Here is a 25,817-nt window from a genome sequence, read left to right as displayed (position 1 = left end):
GCTCCACCTTGGGAAACCCCTTGATGTTGTTACATCTACTCCTGCTGCTGCGGTTTCCGCTCCGGCGTTGTTTGTGCTTGTGTACTTCGTATTTGGTATCCTGCGGCCGCAGATACATTATCCAAAATTTGCATAAAATAAATAAATTAAATATGCCAGACATGCGGTGCGCCGTTGGTCGCCTGGAACAGCCAGGTGCACAGAGAGAAAATAGCGATTGATCGTTTAAGCAATTAACTTATTTTGTGGACTAAAACTCATACATACTACTTATATTTTAGGAAATAATTCCTGAACAAACCTGTACAAGAAATGTAATTAAATGTCAGCACATTTTTCTTCAGTGTACTAGATACTGCTTCATTCCTCCACTTGGCCGTTCAAAGTTTTCATTTTATTATCACGCAGAACTAGAGAGCGGGTGGCAAAATGGTGGACTTTGAGGGGGAGTGTTCCGAGGGGCCAGCCGAGGTACTGGCCCATTGAACAGCTGCAGCATTTTTGAAGTTGTCCAGGAGTCCGGGCCGCTCGCAATCCTGTGCCCGGCAAACGTGGCAAAAAGGCAGCCAGGATGCGCTACGTTGCGTTCGCTTGTCATGCTCCGTTGCGTGATTTTGCCCACCCCTCGTCCTTGCGACAACCACCCACCCGCTCCTTTTGGGCCCCCCGCCCACTGGGGCGCTTCATGCACGAGTTGTTGTCCTGGCTGCTGCTTTTTGGCATCCGCTGTCTCGTGGAGCACATGGCCGTGCAGAGTCTGCGGCATTAACTTCATGCCGCTTCATTTTGCTGGGCATCTTTTTTCGGACTTTTTTGGAGCTTTGGCTCCCTGAAATGGCCGCTCCAAAATTGGTTCGTTTGGTCGCCGAAGGCACTTAAATTTCCCTCCGGCGGCATTTGTTTTTGCCGTTGATGTTGATGAGGATGGTGTTTTGGCGGTGGGTTTGTTGTAGTTCAATTTGTGCGCTGCGGTTTAATGAAATTTAGTTGTTAGTTGCTGCACGTTTAGCTTTGCATAGATGTCCGCCCCCGACACTTCCTCGGTGTTTGATGGCACGGCGAACACCCGAAAAACCCAACGACCAATTTTCGAACGAATGGGCGGCCCACGAGGCGTATACGTGATGTGGAATTTGTGTATGTTAAAGGGTAATTGTTGTGGGAAATGGGTCTACTATGAAGATATGGCTATGCCGGGGGAAAATTGGGCAGAACTTGCTCTTTTGGAGCTGATTGAAAGGATTGTGATATATGAGTGGGGCACATTGCTCATACGTGATGTGGGCCTAAAGTTTATAGCACAACATTTTACATCGCATGTAAGGGGAACGTGAGTAGAAATATCTGAGCTTGGTTTTAAATGATATTTATTTATTTCAGTTAATTAGCTAAGCTAACAACAACTTTTCGAGAGACTTACAAAGTTTTCTCTTACTTGTCTGACATTTAGTGTTCATCTTGCATACTTTCGGGGGTTTTTAATTTAAGTTTATGTACAAGTAAAGTGTATGCAATATGAATGTAAAAATAATTTTTGTAGATATATCACATTAGTAGACTTGCAATTTAACTTGTTTGAGTTAAATGTACATAACAATTATAAAATCTTTGCTTAGGGGTCGACTAAGTTCTGGCGCGAAATGCTAGTCGCTGGAATTACTTCAGTTGGTTCAGTGGAGGTCTCTACCTTTGGACTTTCTGGATTGTCCTCTTTCTTTTGACACCTTTTCAGCAGTTCCATCTCGAGGCGCCCCAATGGCACCTCAACACAAAGGTGCATGAACATGGATACGAACAAGGTAATGCCAAAGTCCGACCAGAAGCGGAGAATCTGGAAAAAGATTCAACATATACGTAAATACTTTGTGAGTTTTTGCTAAAGTGTGGGATGTACTTACAGCGTCGTAGTCCGAAAAGTGCAGACTCGTCTTGATTCGCGCTATATGAACCGTTTCCACCAGCAGATGCCATATGTACAGGCAGTAGGACAACTTGGAAAGTGGCTGCCAGAAGGACCAGCTCAGAAACTCATTCACAATGGGGGCCAGTCCATTCTGGCACGCCCAGATTATCCAGCACAAGGCCAAAGGCCAGGCAATCCGACTGCAACACAGATAGAAAGCTCCAGCCAGTGCGGAAATGTCCCCTGCCCCACTCTGGGTATAGGGATATACGGCGAAGATTACAGTGGCCAGCATGGAAAGACTCAGAATCCAGAGCACCAAAGCCAGCCACTTGGGCAGGCGGGTCTTGCGCACATTCTGGTGGTGCAGAAAGTAGCCAAAAAGCAGTCCAATCAACCAGGGAGTGGCTCTGGCATGGGTGGTGTAGTAGATGAGGCGCATCTCGGTGCTGTCACCACCAAGGTTTCTATGGTAGATGTTATGTTTAATAGCTATCACAACTGAGGTCTATATTAAGCTATATTTACCCATAGCGATCAAACACTTTCAGATCCCGCAGCATAACTATACCAAAGACGCAGCCGGACAGCATAAGGATCAGCAGGACAATTCCTGCGATAGCCTTCTTTCCCCATTTGTAGAGAGCGATCAGAAGGAGTGGGGATATAATATACAGTTGCATATCCACAGCCAGATACCATGAATGACCCAAGCACTAGATGAATTGAATCGGTTAACAGTCGCACAGGGAGGTTCCTGGATGTAGCTTACCATCCTACCAGGAGCTGCATAGTTTTGGACGTAGAGCAGAGTGGCCCACCAGGTGTCGCTGCAGAGCTCCGAGGAGCCGGTGAACTGATTCCACAAAGGACCACTGTCCAGTCGGGGGAAAAGGGTCATAAAGATGAGCACGGCCAGTGCCAAAACGGGAGTCAGGCGCACCAGACGGTGCAGATACATCAGTGGCACATGAAGACGACCCTTGGAGCTGAGATCATTCGAATTTAATATGGATTCCTCGATTGAAGTTAGGGAAACTCACCGATCCATCTCCCGCAGGGCGGACAGAACCAGAAGCAGTCCACTGAGCAGGAAGAAGGTGTCCACAGACGTAGTGCCGCTTTGGAGGATCATGGAGAAGGGCGTCTGAGCCCAGGCCACGATATCGTAGGAATTAATGGTGGGCGCCAGTAGGAGGTACATGTAGCCGTGGCCAAGTATGATCCAGATGATGGTCAAGCAACGAATGCCATTCAGACATGGAATCACTCGGGACGATGGTGTGTTCGAGGTCTTAAGCAACTGGGGTACATTTTTGCGAAGCGAAAAGGCGCCCAGCAGCTTGTTGGACACTTTTGGAAGAAACAAAGAAATGAATATGAGAGCCTGAGTTGCGAGTAATACCAATTAATTTACCGCTGCTATAGTCCAAAATTGTAGCCAGCAAAACGACAGTGCACAATAAGATGAGTATTGACCTAAAAACAATAAGAAATACATATTCATTAAGTTGAAAAACTCAACAAAGTTATAGTAATTAGTTTTATAGTTTCGTTCGCCCAAAGCTTTTTCTAAAAACGCATTCTGGCACTTAAATTCGCTGGCATGCCAAACAAGTCTAAGCGCACACAACCTGTCTTTCCAGTGCTTATTGCGTAAGAAATGAGCAAACAAAGGCTGGGAGATACGATCTATACCTGGAATACCCCATATCCTCATTGATTCTACTCACACAGCAAACCAGTCAAGTCCATTCATCGGATCTCTGTGCGCCAAAGTGCAGTCCTTTTCCTGCACCAAAGTAGCTTCCGTCGAATTCTGCCCAAACATCTCCTTCAGATGAGCAGACATCCATCGACTGAGTTGGGCGGCACTGCAGGATGAGGGTATGCAGGTTCCTATACTCAAGGTGAGGGAATCTGCGCCGGCGGCTTCCATGAGCAAACTCTCGAACTGCATACGACTCAAGCAATACTTGGCTCCAGCATTGATGGTCATTGCATTGCCCAGATTCCTGCTGAGATCCAAGCTGAGGCAGCATTCGTAGTTGCCCATGTCCATAAAGTGTCCGTAGAGCAGCCCTTGCGGGAACTTTCCCCAGGCATCGAAAACTGCACGGTTAAGAAGATCAGTATATAAGAATCCACATTGGTTGCCATCAACCAACCTCGAAGAGCAGGCAAGGATTTGGCCTCTGCTCCCTTGAGCAGGAGGCGCACCTCCGCCAGGCAAGATGCCTCGGAAGCAGAGGAGGATTGGTTGTCATTCAAGGCCTGCTGGAGCACCTGGTAGCCGAAGTTGCTGGACTGCATCCAAGTCAACAGGTCCTTGGAGCTGTACGCCTGAGCAGGGGGGGGTACTCCCACCCCCATGATCCAGATCAATGCCAGGATCATCTTGGACGGGATGAGGAGCGATGAGCTCGCGCTGCTTAGTTGCCTGAATACCATTGCCGTGTGCGACGGCCATGACGCTGCGAGTGATATTTATACCGGGCTAGTAAGAGGCTCACTCCGGCCCACGAGTCCGACTGATATGGCTAACACATATTTCTAATTACCTGAGGAGCTCTCTTGAGTGCACTAGTTAGTCGCTCGGTCGTGCAGTAGGAACTCTTGATAACCCGTGGGCCATGTGCCATTAGGTTTATCTCGCACCCTTTTGCAGGGTAGCAGGTGGGTCTACCCACATTCCATGTTTTTACCACCTCACTTTTGCGATATCTCAGCAGCGTGCGAGCAACGATCATTGCGACGATCGCCGGTAAATCGGTTCAATGACCGATATAGCAGCCGAATTAGATTCAATGCCACACATGGGGATGTCCGCTGCGCTGCCGATGACGCCGAGTAGAAACTATTAGCTGCCTGGCATAACTGCAGCATCACGCAACCAGTAGGGTGTATTCCCGGGGAAACCCCTGGCCCATGGACGGGTTAACACTCGGTTACGTCAGTTTGTTTTATATTTCACAAATGGGTCACCGACCGATAGTGACTTCTGGCGAACAGATCACCCGGCGATACTGGGCCACTACTGATAGTCTCAATAAATTCGTCACTAGCTCAATGAGTTGACTGATTTGAAGTGGTTCACCTTGGCCAGTAGATTTGCCACTTGTAATAGTTCGGCGGTTCACGGCTGGGTTATTGAACCCGCTGCCCTTGGAAAGGGCGATACTACCGAGCCCACCTGGCGTCGTTACTATTGCGCAATAATAGTCGCATTAATCAATATGCGATTCAAAACTAAATGTATAGCTAGTCAGTTAAAAAAGTGTGGGTATTCCCAGGCGTGAATTGGGAATAAGCAAATAAGACGAAAAAAATCGAGAGTGGGGCGAAATACTTTCTCCGCTGAATCTCCGAATGCTCTTGTCACGCATTTTGCCGAAAATATCTTTCACGCAGTGTATGGAATAAATGATACCTATTATATGATACCTACGAAGGTGATTGTTGACGTATGGAAACTTGTAAACACACATTTTTGTTTACAATTATTATCTGAGCCAACGAACCAGTTAGTTGCTCAAATTTCGTGACTTCATCAACTTTGCATTGGTTCCATTACTCATCAAATACAAACAATAGAAAATAATCACTTTTTGTTGCTTTCTGAGATTATTACAAGTGGCTCTTGATAAGTGTTTACAAACATTACTATAACTACAATACACCCGTTTACTCAATGAGTTCCGTGAGAGCTACACATACATACACATGTGCAATTATTTAAAAAGTTGACTGGAAATATACGTGAATTTTGACTGGAAGATTAGGGTGGACCTTGTTCGCGTGGAAGTAATAAGTTCACTTTCATCCAGAAGAAACATATACCTTGTATTTCGGATTTAAATACAATTTGTAACCTAATGCCAAAGTCTTCGCTCACACAAACTTTCAAATCGCTTTCCCAATCATCTGAACTGGATTATCAGAACATTACAAATTTAATTAAATTTCCCTATCAGCAGCACGTGTAATTAAGGCAACTTCAGTTGGCAAAGTTTCGGAGCTAAGCCGCAAAACAGTTCTCCAACGGGCATAAACGTAATAGTAACTACGTTAATCCGACAGCTGAAAATCCCTGGAAATACATTTAACTCTTGCCTTGCGCTAAGTACAATGTAAACCGTTTGCCACATCCCAAACACACACGAAAACCCAGAGACAAAACAGCAACTTTGGGGTGAAAAGGGAGGTGAAAGTAGTTAGGGGTGGCAGAAAGCTGAATTTCGACACATGTTGCCGCAATAAAAATGTCAACACACACATAAAACATCTTCTAAAATGGCATTTGCAGCAGGCAGCGAATTCCGAAGGACCAACCGGGAAAAATGCGAATATTTTTGAAGCATAATAAATGGAGCTCGGCGTGGGAAAGCGTCGTCTGAGGGGAAAGACTGAGCCCGGGAAATCCCCATCCACACGTGCTTAAAGCTCAGACTCACACACTCGCACAATGCCGGCCATTAAACACGCATTCTTTGGCCATAGAAATTTATAGACCAGAAAGGAAAGGCGACGGAGAAAGTGTGAGAGCGAGTGAAGTAGGGAAAGTTGGGACGGGAAATGTGGGTAGTGCGAAATGTGTCGCGCAGCGAGTCGCGCGTTTTACTTTCACTCTCGCCGGAACTTTCATTCAAGGACATGGAGCAGACAGGACCTCGCTAACCACTAATGGCAGGACCCAAAAACAAAAGGATACATGCATTTTATACCCTCACAGCGGGTATTGTTAATATTTCAGATCAGTAAGCTATACATACCTAAATAGTGTTATTTTGAACTATTAACGGTACAGTATTTTGGGGATAACTTTTCAAAAAATTATCGAAAACTGCAAAGGTATATATCGTTGAATTTGTATTCAAATTTGCAACCGATCTGCATTTTCAGATGGAAATGTAATTTTTGACCATTTTTGCCAAAAATCATGATGTTACCCCTTACCAAAATTTGAAAAAATTAAAAAAATTTTTTTTTTTAATATAATTTTATATTTGATAGTAGTCGTTAATTCTGGCCATTAGCTATCCAAAACAGTATAAATTTTTGTTGTGGTCCGCTATTTAGCCAAGTTTCGACTAAAGATGGTCAGGAAATGTTGCACTTTTTGGTACAATTCGGTATCCTGATTTTTCATCCTAGAGAGCGTTGTTACTTGAAAGAGTATCCAGAATGAAGTGAAATGACTATGTATTCTTCCCTTATCAATTTCCTGTTAGACTGCCAACATATTTTTAGAATGTCAACTGAACAGATCTGCACCCCTGCTCCTCTATCAGTAAAATCCTGAGCTGAATTTAAAGAAGATCCAAAAAAAAAAGCTAGGCGTGTCGCCTTTAATGAGATAATCTGCGCTACTCGTCGTAATTTTACGTAATTGAAGGTTCACTTGCAGACAGACCCACTCCTGACTACCCAAAACGGGGAGTCTTGGTGGGATTGGGGGTGCTGGCAACTGGCCGTAATGATAGTGGTGGGCCTGCAGCTGTACGTGCGTGTAACTTTGGGGGGATGTTCCTCCGAATCGCCTCCCATCTTCCATCTTGTCTGCACTTTTCGGTGGAGCTTGCTGGGATGGTAATCTGCAATAAATGAGGCATGTTGGAAGATTTATTTGATTGCTTTATTTAATATTTTAGAAAAGGCAGATGTTTCGCTAGCACTCAGCGGGATGGGGCTTCTTGGGGGGAGGGGGTTGGCTTTACAGTCGGCGTTGAGTGGCTGACTGTGAGTTATGACGGATATAATGAACAATATACGCATTTGGGGCCAGAACGGCAAAGGTAACCTTAGCAAAGGTGAGCAGCATTTGCAGTGAGTGTTGAAGGAATGTGATATACGATGCATATGAAAATTGTGAGGACGATAAGTTATGGCATGTGAGCCATTGTGAAATACCACAAGAAATGGTGAGAATTGTTTAATTTATGGCTGACAAAGGTGGCTGAATGCACAAATCAAGAGGTATGTCCTAGGCATGGAAAATATATGTAAAAGACATTTCATAAAACTCCATTCGGCTTTCACTTTAAACATTTCGAATCGCACCACCTTGAATAAATTTTGTTTCATCAATTTCGATTAATCCCAGGTCCGGCCGAGAAATCTCTGGTAGACCCAATTTGCAAGGAGGGCCCCCGAAGGGCAATCCACAATTAAATGCTCCGCTCATTGCGACATCGTTTATCACTTCTGCCGGAGTCCTGGAGTCGTGGAGTTCTGGATTCTCCGATTCTCTAGGCTCTGCCCGCCATTAAGGTTGCTTCATTACAGACGATTAATTTTGATTGTTTCGACCAGGGCAGCAAGAAAAAGTGCCCAATGAAGCACTGCCCAGTTCATCCTGAGAATATCCTTCTGGCTCATTTTTGTGTTTTCTGGGGACACCGAGAAAGGGCCATATTTCACCCAACAGGAGCCAGAGTGCGGATATAAGGACTGGGAACTGTGACCAAAATTAAGCACACAGAGCACAACTACACGAAAACGTAATAAAATCATAATCGTCGGATCAACACAGTCATCAGCGGTGTCACAACAGGCTACCAGTGGATGATGAGGACCGAAGGCGAGGACGCAGACAGCCAAGGATGCCACTGAAGAGCAGCAAGGAGCAGCAAGGAGCAGCGAAATTGCACAAGCAATTGCCAAGCGAAACTCAACGGTAATTACAGTAATAATTCAAAAGAGATTTGCCCCCACCTCGTCCAAAAAAAAAATGGAGCAAAAAACAACACTCCAGCCAAGGAGATGGGCGGAGGTTCGGAAAACTAAGAGACAATGAAGGCGACGATGCAATCCGGACCAAAAGTGGCAATTGCCACGACCAGAGACAAAACTGAACAGTGGGACTGGATGAAAGGAATCAGTAAGGGTAATGTATACAAGATTATTATATTGGTATTATCATCAAAATATGGAAATAGCCTTACTTTTAGCAGACTGAAATATTTGTATTGTAACTCAAAATAAATGACATTCATCCCACTGTACCAGGAAGACGGAACTAGGGTGGCTCATCCTGCCACACGCCCACGCACACGAAGCGCTGATGTGCAGCTTCCGGTCCTAAGCGACGCACAGGTGCAGGCCAACGACAGAAGCTATAGAGGCTATGGCCAAAGCCAACGGCAGCGGCGGAGGACTGCGACTAGTGAAAAGCCGAGCCAGGAGCCGGAGAATCCCAGGGAAGCCAGCCATAAAAACTTTGGCGGGAGTGCGGTATGATGGGGTGGCTGGAGGTGATGATGAAAAATGCGACAATGAAAATAATGCCCGGCACACGCATCTCCATCTCCTGCTCCGTCTCATGCGATCCGGAGTCCTGAGTCCGGATCCCAAATGAGGGCGTCCAGCGGAGCTGCGAGGCTATGGAAGCCATTCGAGCCACTTAAAGACTCGGCGGGTCGATGCCATTTTTGGTGTCTGGGTGTGAAAAAGTTTAAGTGGCAACAACGACGAAATCCCAGGATTTACTTTTATGCACTCCCACCCACTCGCATTTGGGCATGAGTGCAATCTGAGAGGTGAATGCCGAACGGTGTAAGCTGGCCAAAAAACAAAAAAAGAAAGTAAGGAAACCTGGGAAAGCGGGAAAGTGGAAACTTTGACTTCAGCTCCACTCCCTTTATGACTTTTTGGCGGCGTTGAAAGTCGTTGAAAGTGTCAATATTGCGTTATAGCATCACGTGGCGCACTCTTACACTGAGCATAACTTACACTGAAAAATACAAACAGTCACAGTCCATCAAAGAATTAAATCCAAATGAGAAGTGCCCCTTTCAATATATTTTTATTTCATTGCAATATAAAGTAGGCAGTTAACATTATAATAAATTTGAATTATAATAAATTTGGTTCCCTGAAATTCACACTAGTTTTTGCCTCAGTGCAGGTTCCACCTGCAACATGTTAGCCAATCCCAGCTGTCTGCTGATGGCGATGATGGCTGTTGGCTGTTGGCTGTCTAGGATTAGCTATGCGTATGGCCCCACTTCCCAGTGGAAGGGGCAACCACTTTGGCTACTTATTCCCGCCTTCTGCACTTTCCAAAAGCGCAACTCGAAACTTTTTTAGCCACGCACTCGGGGGATGGCCCTCACACACCCCGCTCCCCACCCCCCGCTGTTACCAAAAAGTTTGGCCAAATGATACCAATAAACAAATCCCATTATACACGGTGTATCAGCTTTACGTTGGCTGCTCGTCCGCTACGTGAGATGACTTTCAACGAAAATGTGCTACAAAAGATGCAACCCCCATTTTTTCCAAAAGCTTTTGTTTCGGTTTTGGGTTTGGTTTTAGCTGCCAGGAGGAGTGAACATTTCAGATTTCAACAATTGCAACTGGAATTCAGCTTAAACAAAGCCCATGCAGCCAAGTAAATGCTAAGCATCCATTTAGTAATATGAATATTTTCAGGAAAAACAAATTAGCATGGGCCATCCTAATCTTCGCCTGCTTCTAGCCCTGAATATCTGTAAATCTTGCCTAGCAAAAACTACTTTGAGGAAAACCAATTTTCGAGTCCATTATGGGCCAGCTTGCAGCTAATAACATAAGCTCAACACTTAAGCCACTTTGCATCTGCATCTGGACTCCTTAGTAAATCCCAGTTAAAAGCGATAAATGTTTTAAGATTCTGGCCGAAGCAAACGAAAGTTGCCTTTTAATGAACTCGATGCATTAAAAATATGTGCACAACTAAGAGCATTCATTAAAAAGTTTTTGCTTTAAGTAAAAAAAAAACTTAAGTCGAACTAGGAAAAGGAGGAGGCAGGGCAGTGGGCGTGGCTGCCACAGCCGCTACGGCAGTAAATCCCGAGAAAAGCTGCACAAACTTTGCGACTTTGGCCATTCATCTTACAACTAATTTCTGACTGGACTCACTGGACATCGGGAAGCCCTTTCCTCCGGCACTTAAGTGCTTAAATATTTTTCTTTGTTCTTGGGCCAGGAAAACGCTCCAGTTAGTGGCCATATCCGCTTTACGCTTGCCCAAATATTATTTAAGCTAAATATAAATTTGTGCCCTCTAATCACATTGCCATGAAGTCCAGGTTCTCGTTCTGCCCGACTTGGCCAACTTGGCCAACTTTCTGCTGATTAAATGTTGGCCAAAGTCCACTTCAAGCCGATAACACACACACACGCAAGTGGGAAAGACAGATTTTCTGGCCGAAACTTTAAACTCAGCCAAAGTCCTTATCTAATTGCTTTGAAAAAGTTTCCGATGCAAAAGTCACTTTTGGCTTGTGGCCTCAACTTTTCGGGCAGCAAGTCAAGATGCCGGCCCAAACTTAAGGCCACCTTCGCCAGGTAAGATAAACCCGGAAAGCATGTTCGCACAACTGTGTGACGGAATGCATGAAATGATTCCTTGCATGTCATCATCCACCTGGAAGGCAACGAAGAGCTGGCCAAATACATAAAAGCAAAGGATGGGAAAGGAAAGGAAAGGAAAGGTTAAGGTTCAACCCGACCTCTGTCATGACAGACAAAATATAATTTCAATTAAAATGCTAGCCATGGAAACGAGAAAAGCAGAAGTGTCAAAGGGCAGGCAAGTGCACTGCAAACAATTTTGGGCTCAAAATATAACAAGTTTTCGATGATACAATATAGTATAAACGATTTTGCATTTAAAATCAGGCAACATATACTCTGTACTACATTTTTACCTATTAAAATATATTAGCCAATAACTACAGTTGTTTGTAGGTATTTTTTCGTTATCAATTATTTGGCCAGAATGGGAACAGATAATGCCGGCGTACTAAAGCTCCACGGGTGGCAGCCGAAAAATATACAACAATAATGCCGACACATGTGGTTGGGAAAAAATTGAATGAGCTCCGCATGAGGGGCATTCCGGCCGTACTGGCATCTTGGCCAAAAAGGGCTTCCTGCGGCTTTCATTGATTAAACTTGAAGTTCGGCCACCCGCCGCTTGCTCCTTGCGATCCTTGGGAACTTTCTTAATTTTGTTGTAATTTCCCGGACGCTGCTGGAATTTCTATCTGCGAATTTATGAGCAACGGCGTAAACTATTTTTATTAGATTAAAAACACACAAACCAAAGGGAAAGCGCAGAAAAATGCGCTGAAGGGAGCATCCACCATAATTTGCTCTAACAATTTTAATCGCATTTGGGCGAGTTGAGAAGGGAAAATATTAACAACAATGTGGAAGCTTTTCATTACGGAATTGTTCGTGCGTAAGAATGTTGCAGGCGGCATTTTCAATTTTCCCTCTGCCAGTGTACATTTATTATGAATTTAGCAATTCGTGTGCGAAAATTACTTTATGCACAAAACAAACAAAAGAGCCACAAAAATTGGACACAAAGAAAACGTCAATTGAACCTTTGTTTTTCTGCTTCTGGGGGTGAATGGAAATGAATGATTTATGTATCCAAATTATGCAAATTTCGATAACTGTAACCATTTGTAGGGTACAGTGGGGTACATCCCCAAGTTGGTTCATTTTAATAACTTAACTTGGAAAAACTCAAAAATCTCACCGCTTTATGCTTAGGGTATTTACCAAAATCAGTAACTTATATCATGAGCATCCGTTTCCTGGCTCCCCAAATATATATATTTATTTGCGGAGATGGGGAGCTATCAGTCATGGACTGATTTCAGGTTTGGGGCTGTCCATGGCCGCCACTCGTGCTGAATTTTTATTGCTTGATTTAATTATTAATGCGACTTGCAGATGTCACGAACGCAAAAGGGATCCCATTCCACAGGTCCTTCCGAGTCCCCATCGAGTCCAACTCCTGGCTAACCCTTTCGTGTCTCGACGCACTTTGATGCGTAAAAATAAAACAGAAATTGAGCTATATTCCGTCGGAAAAAGGTTTATTGAAGCGGCAGCGTATTGCATTTTTTATTATTTATTTCGGCCAAAGTTTGGCAGGCAGCTAGGCCAAATGACTTATAGATAGCATGTCCGTACGAAAAAATTCATAATGAAATATTTATGGCCATAAAGCAGTGCGGAAGGCAAATGGAACGGACTGCTACTGCTACTGCTCCTGCTCCAACTCCATCATCATCATCGGCAGAAAGGGTCGCTGCGATTGGATTGTTTATGGAGTGGGATTGGGATCTGACGGGCTAGTCAGCCCCGCCGAAATCGTTGATGGGCGATCTGAAGCGGAAGTCAACGCAGCTGCCTGGAAATGATTATGATAAGAACTCGTTGTCCTTTGTGGCCCAGGACTTTTGGCCCTGAACCGTGGACCGTAGTTTATGGAGGTAGTTCTGCGGACGTTTTTATGGCAGATAGATTGCCTAGGTATCGGGCCTGGGACAACTGGGCTGTCCATAAATGTTTATCCCTCGGAATATCACAAAAAAATAATCACAAAGTTGAATTGAGAGTCATGAAATCTGAAAATAAAACGTTTTATGGCGCTTTTTAATGAAAATGTTAGACCAAACGGATTTATAACAAATAATTCTTGAATATTATGTTTGATCCATAATTTAATATATATTTTCATGGCCAGTCCTTAAGAGTTTAAGCCTCCGCTGAGCAATAAAAAGGAAAAGAACATAAATTAAGTACAGTTTACATAACGCATTATAATGGCTGGCTGAAATGGCCACAATAAATATGCAACTAAATCAAGCTTAAATGTGCTTAACAATTTTGAACAATAATGTCCAGACCACAAGTGCGAAGCCTGCCCCTAACGAGGACCTCAAAGAGTTTTGCTCCGGGAACCGGAATGCGGACCCTCACCCATCCCATGCCATCGCAAACCATCCCATACCATCTATCCATACATGTGCCGAGGGTCGAGAAATATTACGCAGCCGTAGAGCTCATTAGGCGGGGACGGACGGATCCCCGGATGCTGGTTATGTAGTGGGTAAAGGAAAAGGTTTCCTACAAATAAATTTGCACCTTAACGCCTTTAAATGCACAACACACACACACACAAGCACACAGAACACACAACAGAAGTGAAAACACCCACTGTTCTGGAGAACATGGTGTTGCCAATTACCCGGAAGTATGCGAAAAGCTTATGCGATAAATTCGGCAAAAGTGCCAAAAAGGTATGCAACGGCGAACGGAAAATAAACCGAGAGCATTTCCAGACGAAGGTAAAACCAAAAAATGCCCACCCCGCGCCATTCAGCTCCCAGGATCCCAGGATCCTTTCCGTCTGGCTGGGGTCTGGTCTGGGTCGGAGTTTGCTTTTGCTTTTGTGGCTTCCAAGTCGGTTGGCGTCTTTGTTGCTTCACCTCGACCACGTAGCCAACACCTGCGTCCAGGCCAGCAGCATCTCCCTACCCTCCATGGACCGTGGCAGGAACTGGAGTGGGTGCGGGCGCCACCATATTGAAGGTTAAGTTGGGGCTTTAATAAAATATCATGCGAACTTTCGCAGCTGTTCGGGGGGATTGGCCAAATCGGCATACGTGCGCACATACATCACTATAAAGTTGTATTTACGAGCTGGCACTGCACTTTAAACATATTTCATTAAAATGTAGGCCCGATTCCGGTTGTTTGCCTTTTTCGGCAGTCGGGCATTATATATATATATATATATGCCAGGTAATTCCCCGAGATTCGCGTTATGGTGGAGATATAAAATTTTATATGCCCGCGCTTTTTGCGTTGTCTCTTCGGTGAAGCAAAGCGTGAAATATGATTGTGCTGCGCTACAAACTGGATTGGGCATTTCAGACATAATCAGTCAGTTAGTATTGGAAAAAAATTATGGAAAATAATTAGGGAATCTATTATGAGGACCGAACTTAAGCAGCGATTTCTATAGGTTGCATTGATTTTGAAAAATTGTTATAAAAAGTTATATATTTATGTAGCAAACCCGACTGCCTGCTCGATCTTACCAAATATTCCCTGGCTTTGTTACAGCATCATTTCACGCCAACGTAAGCGCAAATTTTGTACCTAAGCCGCGGCCAGGTTTTTACCCCACGGTACAAAGGACTCAAGTTGGTAAACAAGTGAGCATCCAAAATGGGCAATCAACTTCAGAATGGCCCCGCCTGTTCCAGCCACCCACCTCCCCTGGAGAAAGTAGCATCTTCTCGTTACTTTTTAATACTTTTTATGATTACAACAATGTGTAAGTGTCTGCTTACTGGGGGCAGGTGAGCAGTGAGCAGCGAGACTGTGTAAATACAAAATAACTTCTGTTCCTTGGCAGGAACAACCCTCCTTAATGAAACCGACGGCTCACACCACCGAAATCCTTATCCCTTTTGCCACTTATGTTTTGCTGTTTTCTTAAGTTTACACTAAACAACCACCCAAGCAAAACAACCAAAAACAACCGACACAAAGCAGCAGAAATCAACAGAAACAAATATCACAACAACCCCTCGAAAGAGAATTATTTATTTTATTAAGTATACGCAGCGTATTAACCCGACAGCCCGAGCAACTTGCTCTTTTCTGATAGTCTTTTCGTGTTACTTCGTTTGTCGTTCCGCCGACTCCGTTTAATTGTTAACATTTCATTTAAGCCAGGCACACATAAACCAGGGGGCGGGGGGGTTGGTTGAGGGGCGCAATATGCTGGGGCTGGGGAAAATTCATTTATCAAAACGCTGCCCGCATTTCCGCGATGAAACCCCTCAGGATAAACTGACTGGCGCCAGCAGGAATGGCAGTCGAGGCTGAGCCCCAAATCTAAATCGTTGTATGCAGACGCACACATGCAAAGCGCAGGGGGTGGTGGGCGGTGGGGCGGGGCAAGGCCCCAAAGGCACAGTGGGACCAAGGCTGAGGGATAGTAAGCTATAACATACTATTAAAGCTAATTCAGAAAGCTATCTTATTTCAATACTAAGTGGAAACTAATGCCACTCTATAAAAGCTTAAAACTTTGATTAGTATTATTTTGAATCAAATTAAGTCCGCACCACTGTGCAGAGCTGCTTCCTTTCCATGACGTTTGCGTATGTCAAAGTTATCTAAATGAAAAATTGACTTTCATACAGAGCATGGAAAGTGGGGGAAATCATCAGCGTTCGTTGGCGCATCGCATTTACGCATTTCCTATTTTAGATGATATTTCATACTTTTTTGCTGACAGCAGCAGTGGTTGGTGGGGGGAAGGGGGGTCGGAAAAGCGGGCAAACTGAGGGAAAACCTCGGCCGCCGTTGATGATGATGATGTGCGTTTATTATTGTTGCTTTATGGCTTTGCATAGATAGATGTCCGTGTGTTTGCATGTGTGTGCCACTGACATATCACTGCCCCGCCCCCATTCGCCGCCCCCACTGCGAGTATTTGCCTTTGGGATTATCAACTCATTGTACCAGGACATGCATTCATTCATGTACTTATGGAGGCTCCCCATTTGACCCTCCAATTGGATTCCACTGGCTTCTGACATTTGCCCATTTGGCAGTTTTTCGGACTCCGAACGGAGGGATCCAATCACATGCTGATGCCATAATTGCTCTCCAATTGGGTTCATCGTGGGAACTATATTATGGCCAAACTGTTTTGCTGCTTGAATTTTCAGTATCTACCAATCTCTTCTAGTAGTGGTAAATTCTAGTAAATTTATATTTGAATATCGCTTGAAAGTGATATGTCAAAGTGGAAACCTTTCAACCCCAACAATCTCAGATTCCATGGTTGGGACATCTTCCCCATCTCATATCAATTGAACACCCTGGGCCATTTAAACTTAACGGCTCCTACGTGTCTGCCTTCTTAGCAGCCATTTGGCCATATCTATTGCATTATGTATTGGCTAGCACGGAATTATGCTGCAAAATTGTTGCAACATCAATCATACCGCTCGGTTCTCATCTGGCCGTGGCCAAGACAAACACCGGGGGAAAAGGCCAAAAGCAGGCGACCCACACGCAGGGCATGCCAATAAATTGCGGCGGAAAATAAAATAAATTGAAAAACACTTTGATGCCATCAATAAACGCTGACAAAGCCGAGCAGCCAAACAGCTGAGGCCAGGAAAAGTTCACGACATTACCGTGAACTAATGTTGATACTGGGCACGACCTCTCCGGCGGAGTTCCACGACATCCTCGACATCCACGACATCCTCGACACAACCAACTCAAACAGACATAGAACATAAAAATCATTTTGGCCAACTGCAGTTTCAGATCTTACACTGAACTGAACTGCATCTCCATTCTAAACTGAACGATTTTCAGATTATTAATATAAAACGCTATTTATTTTAAAATAAATAAAAAAAAACCTTTGATAAATCTATAACAAATTATTAATATTTAATTTTAAAATATTTATTATTTCTCGCAGTGTGGACATCCTCCTGCTTTGATTTCCTTCTTTTTCTTGGCAGCTGTTCCCTTTGTCTCTGCTATCAGTTGTTTTTGCTCCTCTGTTTGCTTTTCCATATATATGGCTTTAAATTAGAACACATTTCTGTGATTGCTATTATGGAAGGCGGAGTGGGAGGAGGAGGAGGTCCTGGAAAAGGAAGAAACAAGGCACTGCAGGCCCGTCATAAAGTGCGACAGGCGCCACTTTGTTCAATAGTTTCGCTGCCGATTCTTTTTGCTGTTTTTGCCAAGTCAAGTCGGCAATATGCCAAGCTGAAACAGCTGCGGCCTTTCGAGCCTACGAGTCGACTTTTCCTTCGGTTTTTCTGCTGGCCAAGCTTCTGTTTCCATTGTTTGCTGTTTGCTGTTGGCAAGGATATTGGGTTGAGTCCTTTCTGCCGTTTGGCCTAGTATCGAGCCTCGTCCTGGCAGCAACTGTCACTGGGATATGTGAGTGGGTTAAGCTTGAAACTGCCTTGGCTTTTGTCTCTCAGATTTTCGGGGATTTGGAAAAGTTCACCCTTTTTCCTCCCCCAACAAGTGTGTTTTATGGCGAATCCTTTCTCGGCACATGACATATTTACATTGAACAACTTTGCCCTAGGCAGCAGTTTTTAATAGGCTAAATCGATGGCCAACGAAAACATAATACATCTAAATCCCTTGAAATATGGCACACGTTAGGTCAAGAAGTGTATCTTTAAACAGGGTTAAAATAATAGATTGTAATCTTAATGCTTAGAAATGATAGTATTACATTCAATATAGTTAAGTTGGGAGAGGGTAAGAACTCATTGCAACTGAAGTGCAGCAATCCATTTGAGCCAGCAAGTTCTATAACCTTTTAATAATCCCGAGTATCCCCTTCCCAGAAAATTGATCTCGTCCCAACACAGTTTCGGTTTTAGCCAAAGTGAACTTTGCACTTTTACTGGTATTAAATATTTACGACAGTGCTTTGGCCACTGACAGCGAAATTTCAAGAACAAAGCGAAGGAAAAGTGAAAAAAGAAAATCAGGCTCCCTGGAAGACTGAAATCCAAGCTAAATGGAATTCACTTAGCCGTGGCAGCTGATGATGATGATGGTGATGTGCAGGGAATGACTACGGCTCGGAATCTGAATCCGAGCCTGAATCAGTATCTGAATCTGAATCTGAGTAGTGACCTGGGATGTAGCTTCAGCGGTGCGAGTGCCAGGACTCTCCCTGCTTGAGAATCTCCTGCAGGCGTCGTCTTTCCTTGGCGGTGAGAACCTGAATGAGTATAAGTATACCATTCAGCTGTTTCGATTCTGAGATTCATCTGAAATGTAGCATACCTTTTCGAGGGTTTCCAGCGTGGAGTTGATTTCCCGCTTCGAGTGCAGAGGCAGCCAAAGTGTGGTGATGGCAAAGGTTCTGTTCCAATGGGAGTATTTAAATTCCCTTCGATTAGAAATGAGTATTTTAAATGATTAGTCCTTAGTCCCCACCTGTGTACCCTCATGGCGTCGATGGCGCATCGCTGCATCTCCTCATGTTTGGCCATTTCCCGGCGGAAACACTCGTTGTATCGCCGGAACGATGCCGCATAGCGCTTACGACAAATGTCGGCGCTTTTCCCGAGGCGTGTGGAAATTGTGAAATGCATTAGCTCCGCGTGAAATTGCTATTTTCACACAATTTGATTTGAAACGGGGCTGCCGTGGCTGCGATTGACTTACTACGTTAGCTCCTTTTCGTCGGGCGGAGGACGCTGCCCGAATCCCACACGGCGGGCCAGCAGGACGCGGTACCACTGCTTCTGGAGGGCATTCATCGGGCGCTTGAAGGGATTCTCGCCAGCCGCATTGTTGCCTCGCAGTTTATCCATCCTAACAAGTTTTCCGTTTTATGCCGGGCCCCACTCAGCCAGATACCAGATCCAGATTTTCCCACTTGCTCACCGCCGGGCATTCGCCGTGGAACTGAACCCAGTTGGAGGAGGAACTAGCAGCTGGAGTGCAGCTGGGATAGGGATTGCTATTGGCATTGGAAGTGGGCTTTGTTTGGCTGTTGGCAGGGAGTTTATCGAACCAACAAGCTAACAATTGCTAAAGGGAAAAGTGGGTGGCCAGACATCGGCAACTGTTGCACAGGGAAAAGTTTACACTGCACTGAACGAAATAGTTTTATAAATAGTCACATACCATTACAATACATTTCAGAGTCCTTTCTACAGCTTCGAAGGATTTTTGTATGTGCATTTTGTGTATCTACGCCATCGCGTTTGAAATGAAGTCTGTCTTGGATTTGCCATCGAATGAGCTTTGAATGTGGGCTAAATATGAGAAAAGATTGCTGGCAATCGCATTTGATTAGATTGTCTCCACTTTCCAACTCAATGGGGAAAGTGCATGATGAAAGGGTTCAATGGAGACATTATCTATTTCTTATTTCCAGAGAACATGTACATCATGACAGGAAGGATAACATATCTTTGTTGAGAAATTATATCCGTTAAGAGCACGAGTTGTTGGCCCATCTACCCATTAACCTTTAACGAATGAACCCATTACCCTGAAATATGTAAACCTGGAAATAATCATATGCAAAAGCGTAATGGCATAGTCAAGACAAATGTCTTTCGAATTTAAGCCCGTCTGCTGCTGTCTATGGCCTCATTATTAACCCACATTTTTGCACACACGAGCACCGCGCGCAAATGCAAAAACCACACCCGCCAATCCCCAAATCCCCAAACCAGGCCATTTCTCATGCCCACCCAGATACGGCGATGTCTATTCATCATAGAACAGCCCCACCCGTGAAAATCCGACCCTCCTCCGTGGAAGCCGGAAAGGGAAAACATCTTTCCGTAATGCGCGACGGCGCTGAGAAAGTAGTTTCCATTTCCCGACTCCAGGGAAAGCAAAAAATTGGATTATATTAATTTGAATTAATAACATATTTTCCGTTCCAGGGTTTCCTTTTCCCCGTCGTGGAATGCTGTTGCCACGATGAGTTTTCCCCGGAATGGTGGGCTAACCAAGGGTTTTGGCCTCGGGCATTTGATCTTTAATGAGCTTTTAATATGGGCAAATTTGCAATGGAATTTTGTTTGCTTGTGAAGAGGCTCGCCGGCATTTCCAATCGGAATGCGGCTTTCAAATGCCTCTAGACATTATTTAATCAAGTGCGCCCATCGAACGGAAATTGAGTTAAGTTCGGGGTGCTGGGTCACAGTCAGCTGGCTGGTGGTTAGGGGTCAAAGTGCACTTGCAGTTTTTGTTGGAAGAAAAACTACTCTGCATCGATTTGATTCTCGGTACTTGAGGGCTGCCACATCTGCTTTTTTCATTTTTCGAAAAGTTGGGCTAACTAACTAACATCCCTCATATAAATCAAAATGAAGTTTAAATGCAATTACACTTAGATGTATAAATTATCTTTCTATTCTCCAACCTTTTTAGAAACTTTTCTTATTCGTATATATACTGCTTGTTTTGAGTTAATCAGTTGGAGCTACTAGTAATCGCACCTCCACTGTGCCCCCTTTTGGTGGCGGTCAAGTTGCCCGCTTCTAAGAAGCCGAAAGCCACCGCAATTTATCGAGTGTATTGAGTCGGTCTACGTGCTGCACATAAACCGCACTTATCTGGCTGACTGACTAACTGACTGGCTGAAGGATGTGGGCTATGCACATCCCGTCCAGGATCCGCAGCCCACTTTCCTCCGGGGTGCGCTTCCTGCCATTGAAAGCCGATAGCCGAGGGAGAGCCAGCCAAGAAAAATTGCATGCGGTTAGGGAAGCGAGCAGCAAAATTAATGTGTCTGCCCCGCCAGAAGTTGCCCCCAGCTCCAGATCCAGCTACAGCTCCAGCTTTAGCTCCAACTACAGCTCCTGCTCCAGCTGTGGATGCTCCGCCGTCCGGACCTCGACCATGTCCATGTGCTGCCACCCGAAGAAGCATCCATCCTTAAGCAAATAGACGGACGGAACGTGTCCGTGGCCATATCAAAATGATGTATGTGTGTTAGACTTGTTATAAATTTTATTTGCCGTTTGCTTGATTTTTCCCCGATGTCTGTTCTATCAACCGGGTGGGTGGGTACCCACCACGATTCGATTGGGATTCGACCGCAGATGCAGTCAATTATTAAACGCCTGAGTGATTGCGGTCACAAACGGGGTGGGTCTATTGCGAAAATCGCATGTATTACACTACTTATCCAGGCAGAAGGTCATAACCATATCGGCCAACGTGGCGGATGAGTAATCTTTTCTATTTAAAAACAAATATCCACTATGTGTTCCTATCATTATGTTTCACTGTTGAAACACTTTTATCTTTTGTTAAAGTCTTTAAAGTTATATATTATATCATCCCTTTGTACTTTCCCTAAAAATCCACAGTGTCGTACCCCAAAAATCACCTTAATAATCTAAGTTAGGGTCTGACTAATGTAAGCAAATGCGTATTTCCTATCGATAAGATTGCATAGCTTTATCTAACGTTGAGTCCAAACAACTCATTGATAAGGTTTACAACATGTTTATACGTATGATTACTAATAGTTCAGTGTCAAAATAAAAACAAAAATATTCTTGTTGAATAAATGGATTGTTAATGTGACCTAGGGCCAATAAATCAAAGATATGGTCAGTTAAGAATTCATGATATTCGACTAATACGATAAGTCGACGTATTAATTGATTGATTGTTCTCTCAGTGAAATATTAGTAATGACGTGTTACCTCAAGAATTTGATAGTACCAGAATAGCTGACGACTTTTCCAGGGATTATCTTTATGACGGTCCTATGGGAATTCCAAAAACCCATCCTTATCACTTTAGGTGCATATTTCGTCATACTCAAAATGGGATTGTTTGTTGGCATCGAAACTACAACCAGTATAATATCAAATCACTTATCGGTGTGACTAACTAAAGTCCGAATATATTTCTAAAAGAAGCATTATTTTGAATCACACACAAATGTACATTTATTGCTATCACATTTTATTGACCGATCTTGATTACAGTTCAGTTCTCATCGCTTATGCATTGGAGGTCCTGGGGCCACGTATCCTGGACCATGTGGATATGGACCATGGGGCGGAGGAGGATTGTAGCCGGAGCTGTTTCCGTGAGGTGGTTCGTAGTAAATCGGATGCACTGGCGTGTGGAACGGGGGATGTGGTTCATAGTGCGGAGGTCCATGGTGCGGTGGCTCATGGTGCGGTGGTCCGTGGTGCGGTGGCCCATGGGGCGGCGGGTTGTGGTGGTGGTGCGGTGGTGGAGGAGGCATCTTAGCTTGTCGAGCTTCTGTTGTACACTAAACTTGCGCACTCCTGCCAGACCTTTTATACAAAAGTAACATATTTTTAGTAGGCTGTAATCTTATCTGCATTCTAGTGGAGAGGGACTTTCTTTTATATATATTTTGTTTCCTTATCTGCAGGCTTTTTGATAATAATTTAACAGGCATTTTTAATCAATTCCTGCTTAAATATTCTTCCAATTGCTCATTAGAACCAGTATCTTAATAATGGTGTTATAATATTAAACAATTTATAAAATAAAAACATCATGCACTTGGTGAAACTAACTAGAAGTTAGTGAAGATATTTTAATGTTAGTTTGTGGCTTAATCACAGTTAACAATTTTGTTTTTTCATATCACTTTATAACGTTAAATTCGGTTTATATTGTAGTTCTCATCGAGGATGCATTGGAGGACCATGGTGTGGTGGTCCATGATGATGGTGGTCATGGTGCGGAGGCCCATGGTGCGGAGGTCCGTGATGCGGAGGTCCGTGGTGTGGTGGTCCGTGGTGTGGTGGTCCGTGGTGTGGAGGACCGTGGTGTGGTGGCCCATGATGGGGAGGTCCATGGTGCGGTGGCCCATGGTGGTGGTCGTGGTGCGGTGGTGGTGACATCTTGACTTTTCGGACTTCAGTTGAGTACTAAACTAAAGCCTATCCTCTCATAGCATTTATAGGAAAATGGCTCGAATACGTTGAAATCTTATCTAAATTCCAGATAAGACGAGCCCACCTCGACTGATAAGTATTTCAGGTTTTCCCACAACAACACTTCGCTCAATAAAAGCAAATGTTCGAAATTAGTAATAACAAGCAAGCGGATTGTTTATTGTTATGTCTATATGTGACTTAAAGAATTTGTAAATGACGACTCGGCAGGTAGTTTATAAGTACAACAATATGGAGATGTTATTCTATTTTTTTTTTTGTAAGCAACAATCAACAAAAAAATCTTAAGCTAAAAGTTAAGTATAATTTAAAGAGCATTTAGATCTTCAAAGCATATTGATGCAGTTTAACATTTAATATGAAGTTTTTAGTAAAATATATGGCAAGCCTAGTCCGCATTTTTTGTGACCTAGTCAATGAGCCCCTAAAATTCCCAAATTGATTATAACAAATTGGAATAGCCATAATATATCACTATACGAGGGCTTTGTTTAAATTAATGAAAGCTTAGAATGCATTAATTAGTATCACCAATTCAAGATTTCATTTCATAATCATTGAAGATAAGGAAAACAGTAGAGTTATCTATTTTGTAGTCTTTTATTTCTTTGGCTTAAAGAGTTTTCAAGAACTTGTATTGGAAACTAAGTTCCCTAGAAAGTATCCATCTTGTTTTGTTCTGTATGAAATTGAATATTATTTATAGTCCTTGTCCATGGGCCTAGTGATGTCCATGATGGGGCTTCGGATCTCCGTGGTGCGGGGGATGTGGTCCGGGATGGTGATCCCCAGGATGAGCAGGACCCTTCGGTGGGTGCGGGTGGTGTGGCTGGTGAGGTGGTGGCGGCATTTTTCCAAAGCAATTTCAGTTCTGAACTGAAGTATTACCTCGATTTCCACGCTATATATAGTGGCTAAAGCCGCTGGAGGCATTGGTTTTCCCATTAAAACATTGTATCAGCCCGTTTTGCGATAAGGTGAGTTAGTACTTGGTGGTCATATCGGAATTTCCCAATGACAACGCAACGAGAAAAACACACATCTAGCTTCCCTGATTTTTCAATCGAGCAGGATTTGTATATTAGTGTGATCTTTTGAAGTGGGAGTGTGCATTCTTATATTCAAATTTTTTATTGTATAAATTGCCTTGTGAACAAATTATGGAAAAGAATCTTTGGAATACGCTGCAGGAAGTCGAGCAAGTCGAGGTTGCTTTCAAGCAGACCTTGAGAAACATTACCGATATCCAGAACCGATACAAAACGGTATCGGCCTTGAAGAGCAAGGCCTCCAAGCGCCAGGAATCCTTCGAGGCGGAGATCCAAGGTGCCATAACGACATCCAATCCTGCCAAGAAAAGGGTGGTCAAGAAGAGCAAGATCAGTATGGGAAAGAAGAGACGGGTCATGAAGAGCAAGGCGTTGGTCAGGACGAACCAGAGGAGTCTTCTGCCAAAGTCAATACCCAATCTCAGATCGGAAGCTATCCTGCAGGTGGAGGAGCCCATTGTGTGTCTCGAAACGAATTGCGTCTACGAAATACACAAGACAACCACTCACCTGGTGGCGCGGAAACCCTATGGAGCTCTCATCCGGCGACTATATCGGTCTGCCAGGCGGAAGAGGATGTACGATCAGGAGCTAGATCAGGAACAGGATGAGGAACAGGAGCTGTATCCAGACTTGGAATGCTACCACTGCTGCTGCTCAGCGTGTTGCATAGAGTGCAGATAAATTTGTTCGTGATTGTATCTAGCATATTTTTGGGCTTTCACAAAGCTTCAAAGATTGTAGCCTGCCTTTTGTGTGATAATAAATTGTACTTGTCCAAATGAACAGCAACAGCTATTAACTAGCTAGTAAACCACTAATATACAGCAATTTCATTGAATTTATTCCAGTTGTATCTCGGGTTTTCCTCGATAATTTTCAATAACTAGCCGGAGCATCGATTACCTCTGCCACGACAATGAAGCCAAAACAAAGGAACGTTTGCTTACTTACGAGTCGCACTTTGTATGGGCAACTTAAACGCTAATGGCATAAACATCCGAGACGTGAGCGAAATGTTTAAAACGCGCCTTTGAAGCGCAGGATGCCAGGATGCCAGGGTGCCAGGACGACGGGACGGAAGCCGAGGTTTAGCGACTGTAATGTGGCCGCCGCCCAAATCAAATCTCAAATCATGCACGTTTCCATCGTGGCCAGCGGGAAATGCGCCGAGCAGGGGAAGAGCGCCAGGAGCAGAAACCGAAACCAGGATAGCAATCCGATGACGAGCACTGCACTCCCTGCACGGGCCAAATTGTTTGAAAATTCAATTCACACATTTGCCAGTTGTCGATGATTTTCTGTGATTTTGACTCGGCCTGCTCCTCGTCCTTCTCCTTGTCCTCGTTTTCCTGCCCACCAATGCTAATGGCAGAGCCAACTTCTTGCTGGCTCATCCGCAGCCTCCATTCGGCCTACGACTTTGGGGTTTTTCATAGAATTCTGGCTATGCGCACACTGAAGAAGAATTTAAGTATTTATTTTATATATTTAACACAATTTACTTGACTATGAAAGTTATTTGTCAAGATTCAAAAACAGCTTCTTGAAGAGTTAGTTGGTGCATTTATTAATATA

At 44.0% G+C, this 25,817-nt stretch overlaps 3 protein-coding genes across 3 annotated transcripts; 1 reads left to right on the top strand and 2 right to left on the bottom strand.

Moving 5' to 3' along the window:
* Positions 1–1,444: 1,444 nt before the first annotated feature.
* On the bottom strand, positions 1,445–4,300 carry LOC117144201 (nose resistant to fluoxetine protein 6). The gene is made up of 8 exons (XM_033309253.1): positions 4,072–4,300; positions 3,637–4,015; positions 3,321–3,382; positions 2,947–3,256; positions 2,676–2,892; positions 2,432–2,619; positions 1,899–2,370; positions 1,445–1,831 (listed from the first exon to the last, which is right to left on the bottom strand). Exons 1-8 carry the CDS (start codon positions 4,298–4,300, stop codon positions 1,613–1,615), a joined length of 2,076 nt encoding a protein of 691 aa, XP_033165144.1. The 3' UTR covers positions 1,445–1,612.
* A 13,911-nt stretch (positions 4,301–18,211) lies between these two features.
* On the bottom strand, positions 18,212–19,117 carry LOC117150447. Its single transcript, XM_033317333.1, has 4 exons — positions 18,938–19,117; positions 18,707–18,829; positions 18,554–18,632; positions 18,212–18,488 (listed from the first exon to the last, which is right to left on the bottom strand). The coding sequence occupies exons 1-4, from the start codon at positions 19,084–19,086 to the stop codon at positions 18,414–18,416; spliced, it is 426 nt and encodes a 141-aa protein (XP_033173224.1). The 5' UTR covers positions 19,087–19,117; the 3' UTR covers positions 18,212–18,413.
* A 5,142-nt stretch (positions 19,118–24,259) lies between these two features.
* LOC117144792 lies at positions 24,260–25,055 on the top strand. The gene has a single exon (XM_033310167.1). The coding sequence runs from the start codon at positions 24,351–24,353 to the stop codon at positions 24,921–24,923; it is 573 nt and encodes a 190-aa protein (XP_033166058.1). The 5' UTR covers positions 24,260–24,350; the 3' UTR covers positions 24,924–25,055.
* The last annotated feature ends 762 nt before the right edge of the window (positions 25,056–25,817 follow it).

This window comes from Drosophila mauritiana, chromosome 2L (genome assembly GCF_004382145.1).
Source record: "Drosophila mauritiana strain mau12 chromosome 2L, ASM438214v1, whole genome shotgun sequence".
Taxonomy (NCBI): Eukaryota; Metazoa; Arthropoda; class Insecta; order Diptera; family Drosophilidae; genus Drosophila; species Drosophila mauritiana.
This window is presented reverse-complemented; position numbering and strand designations above follow the sequence as displayed.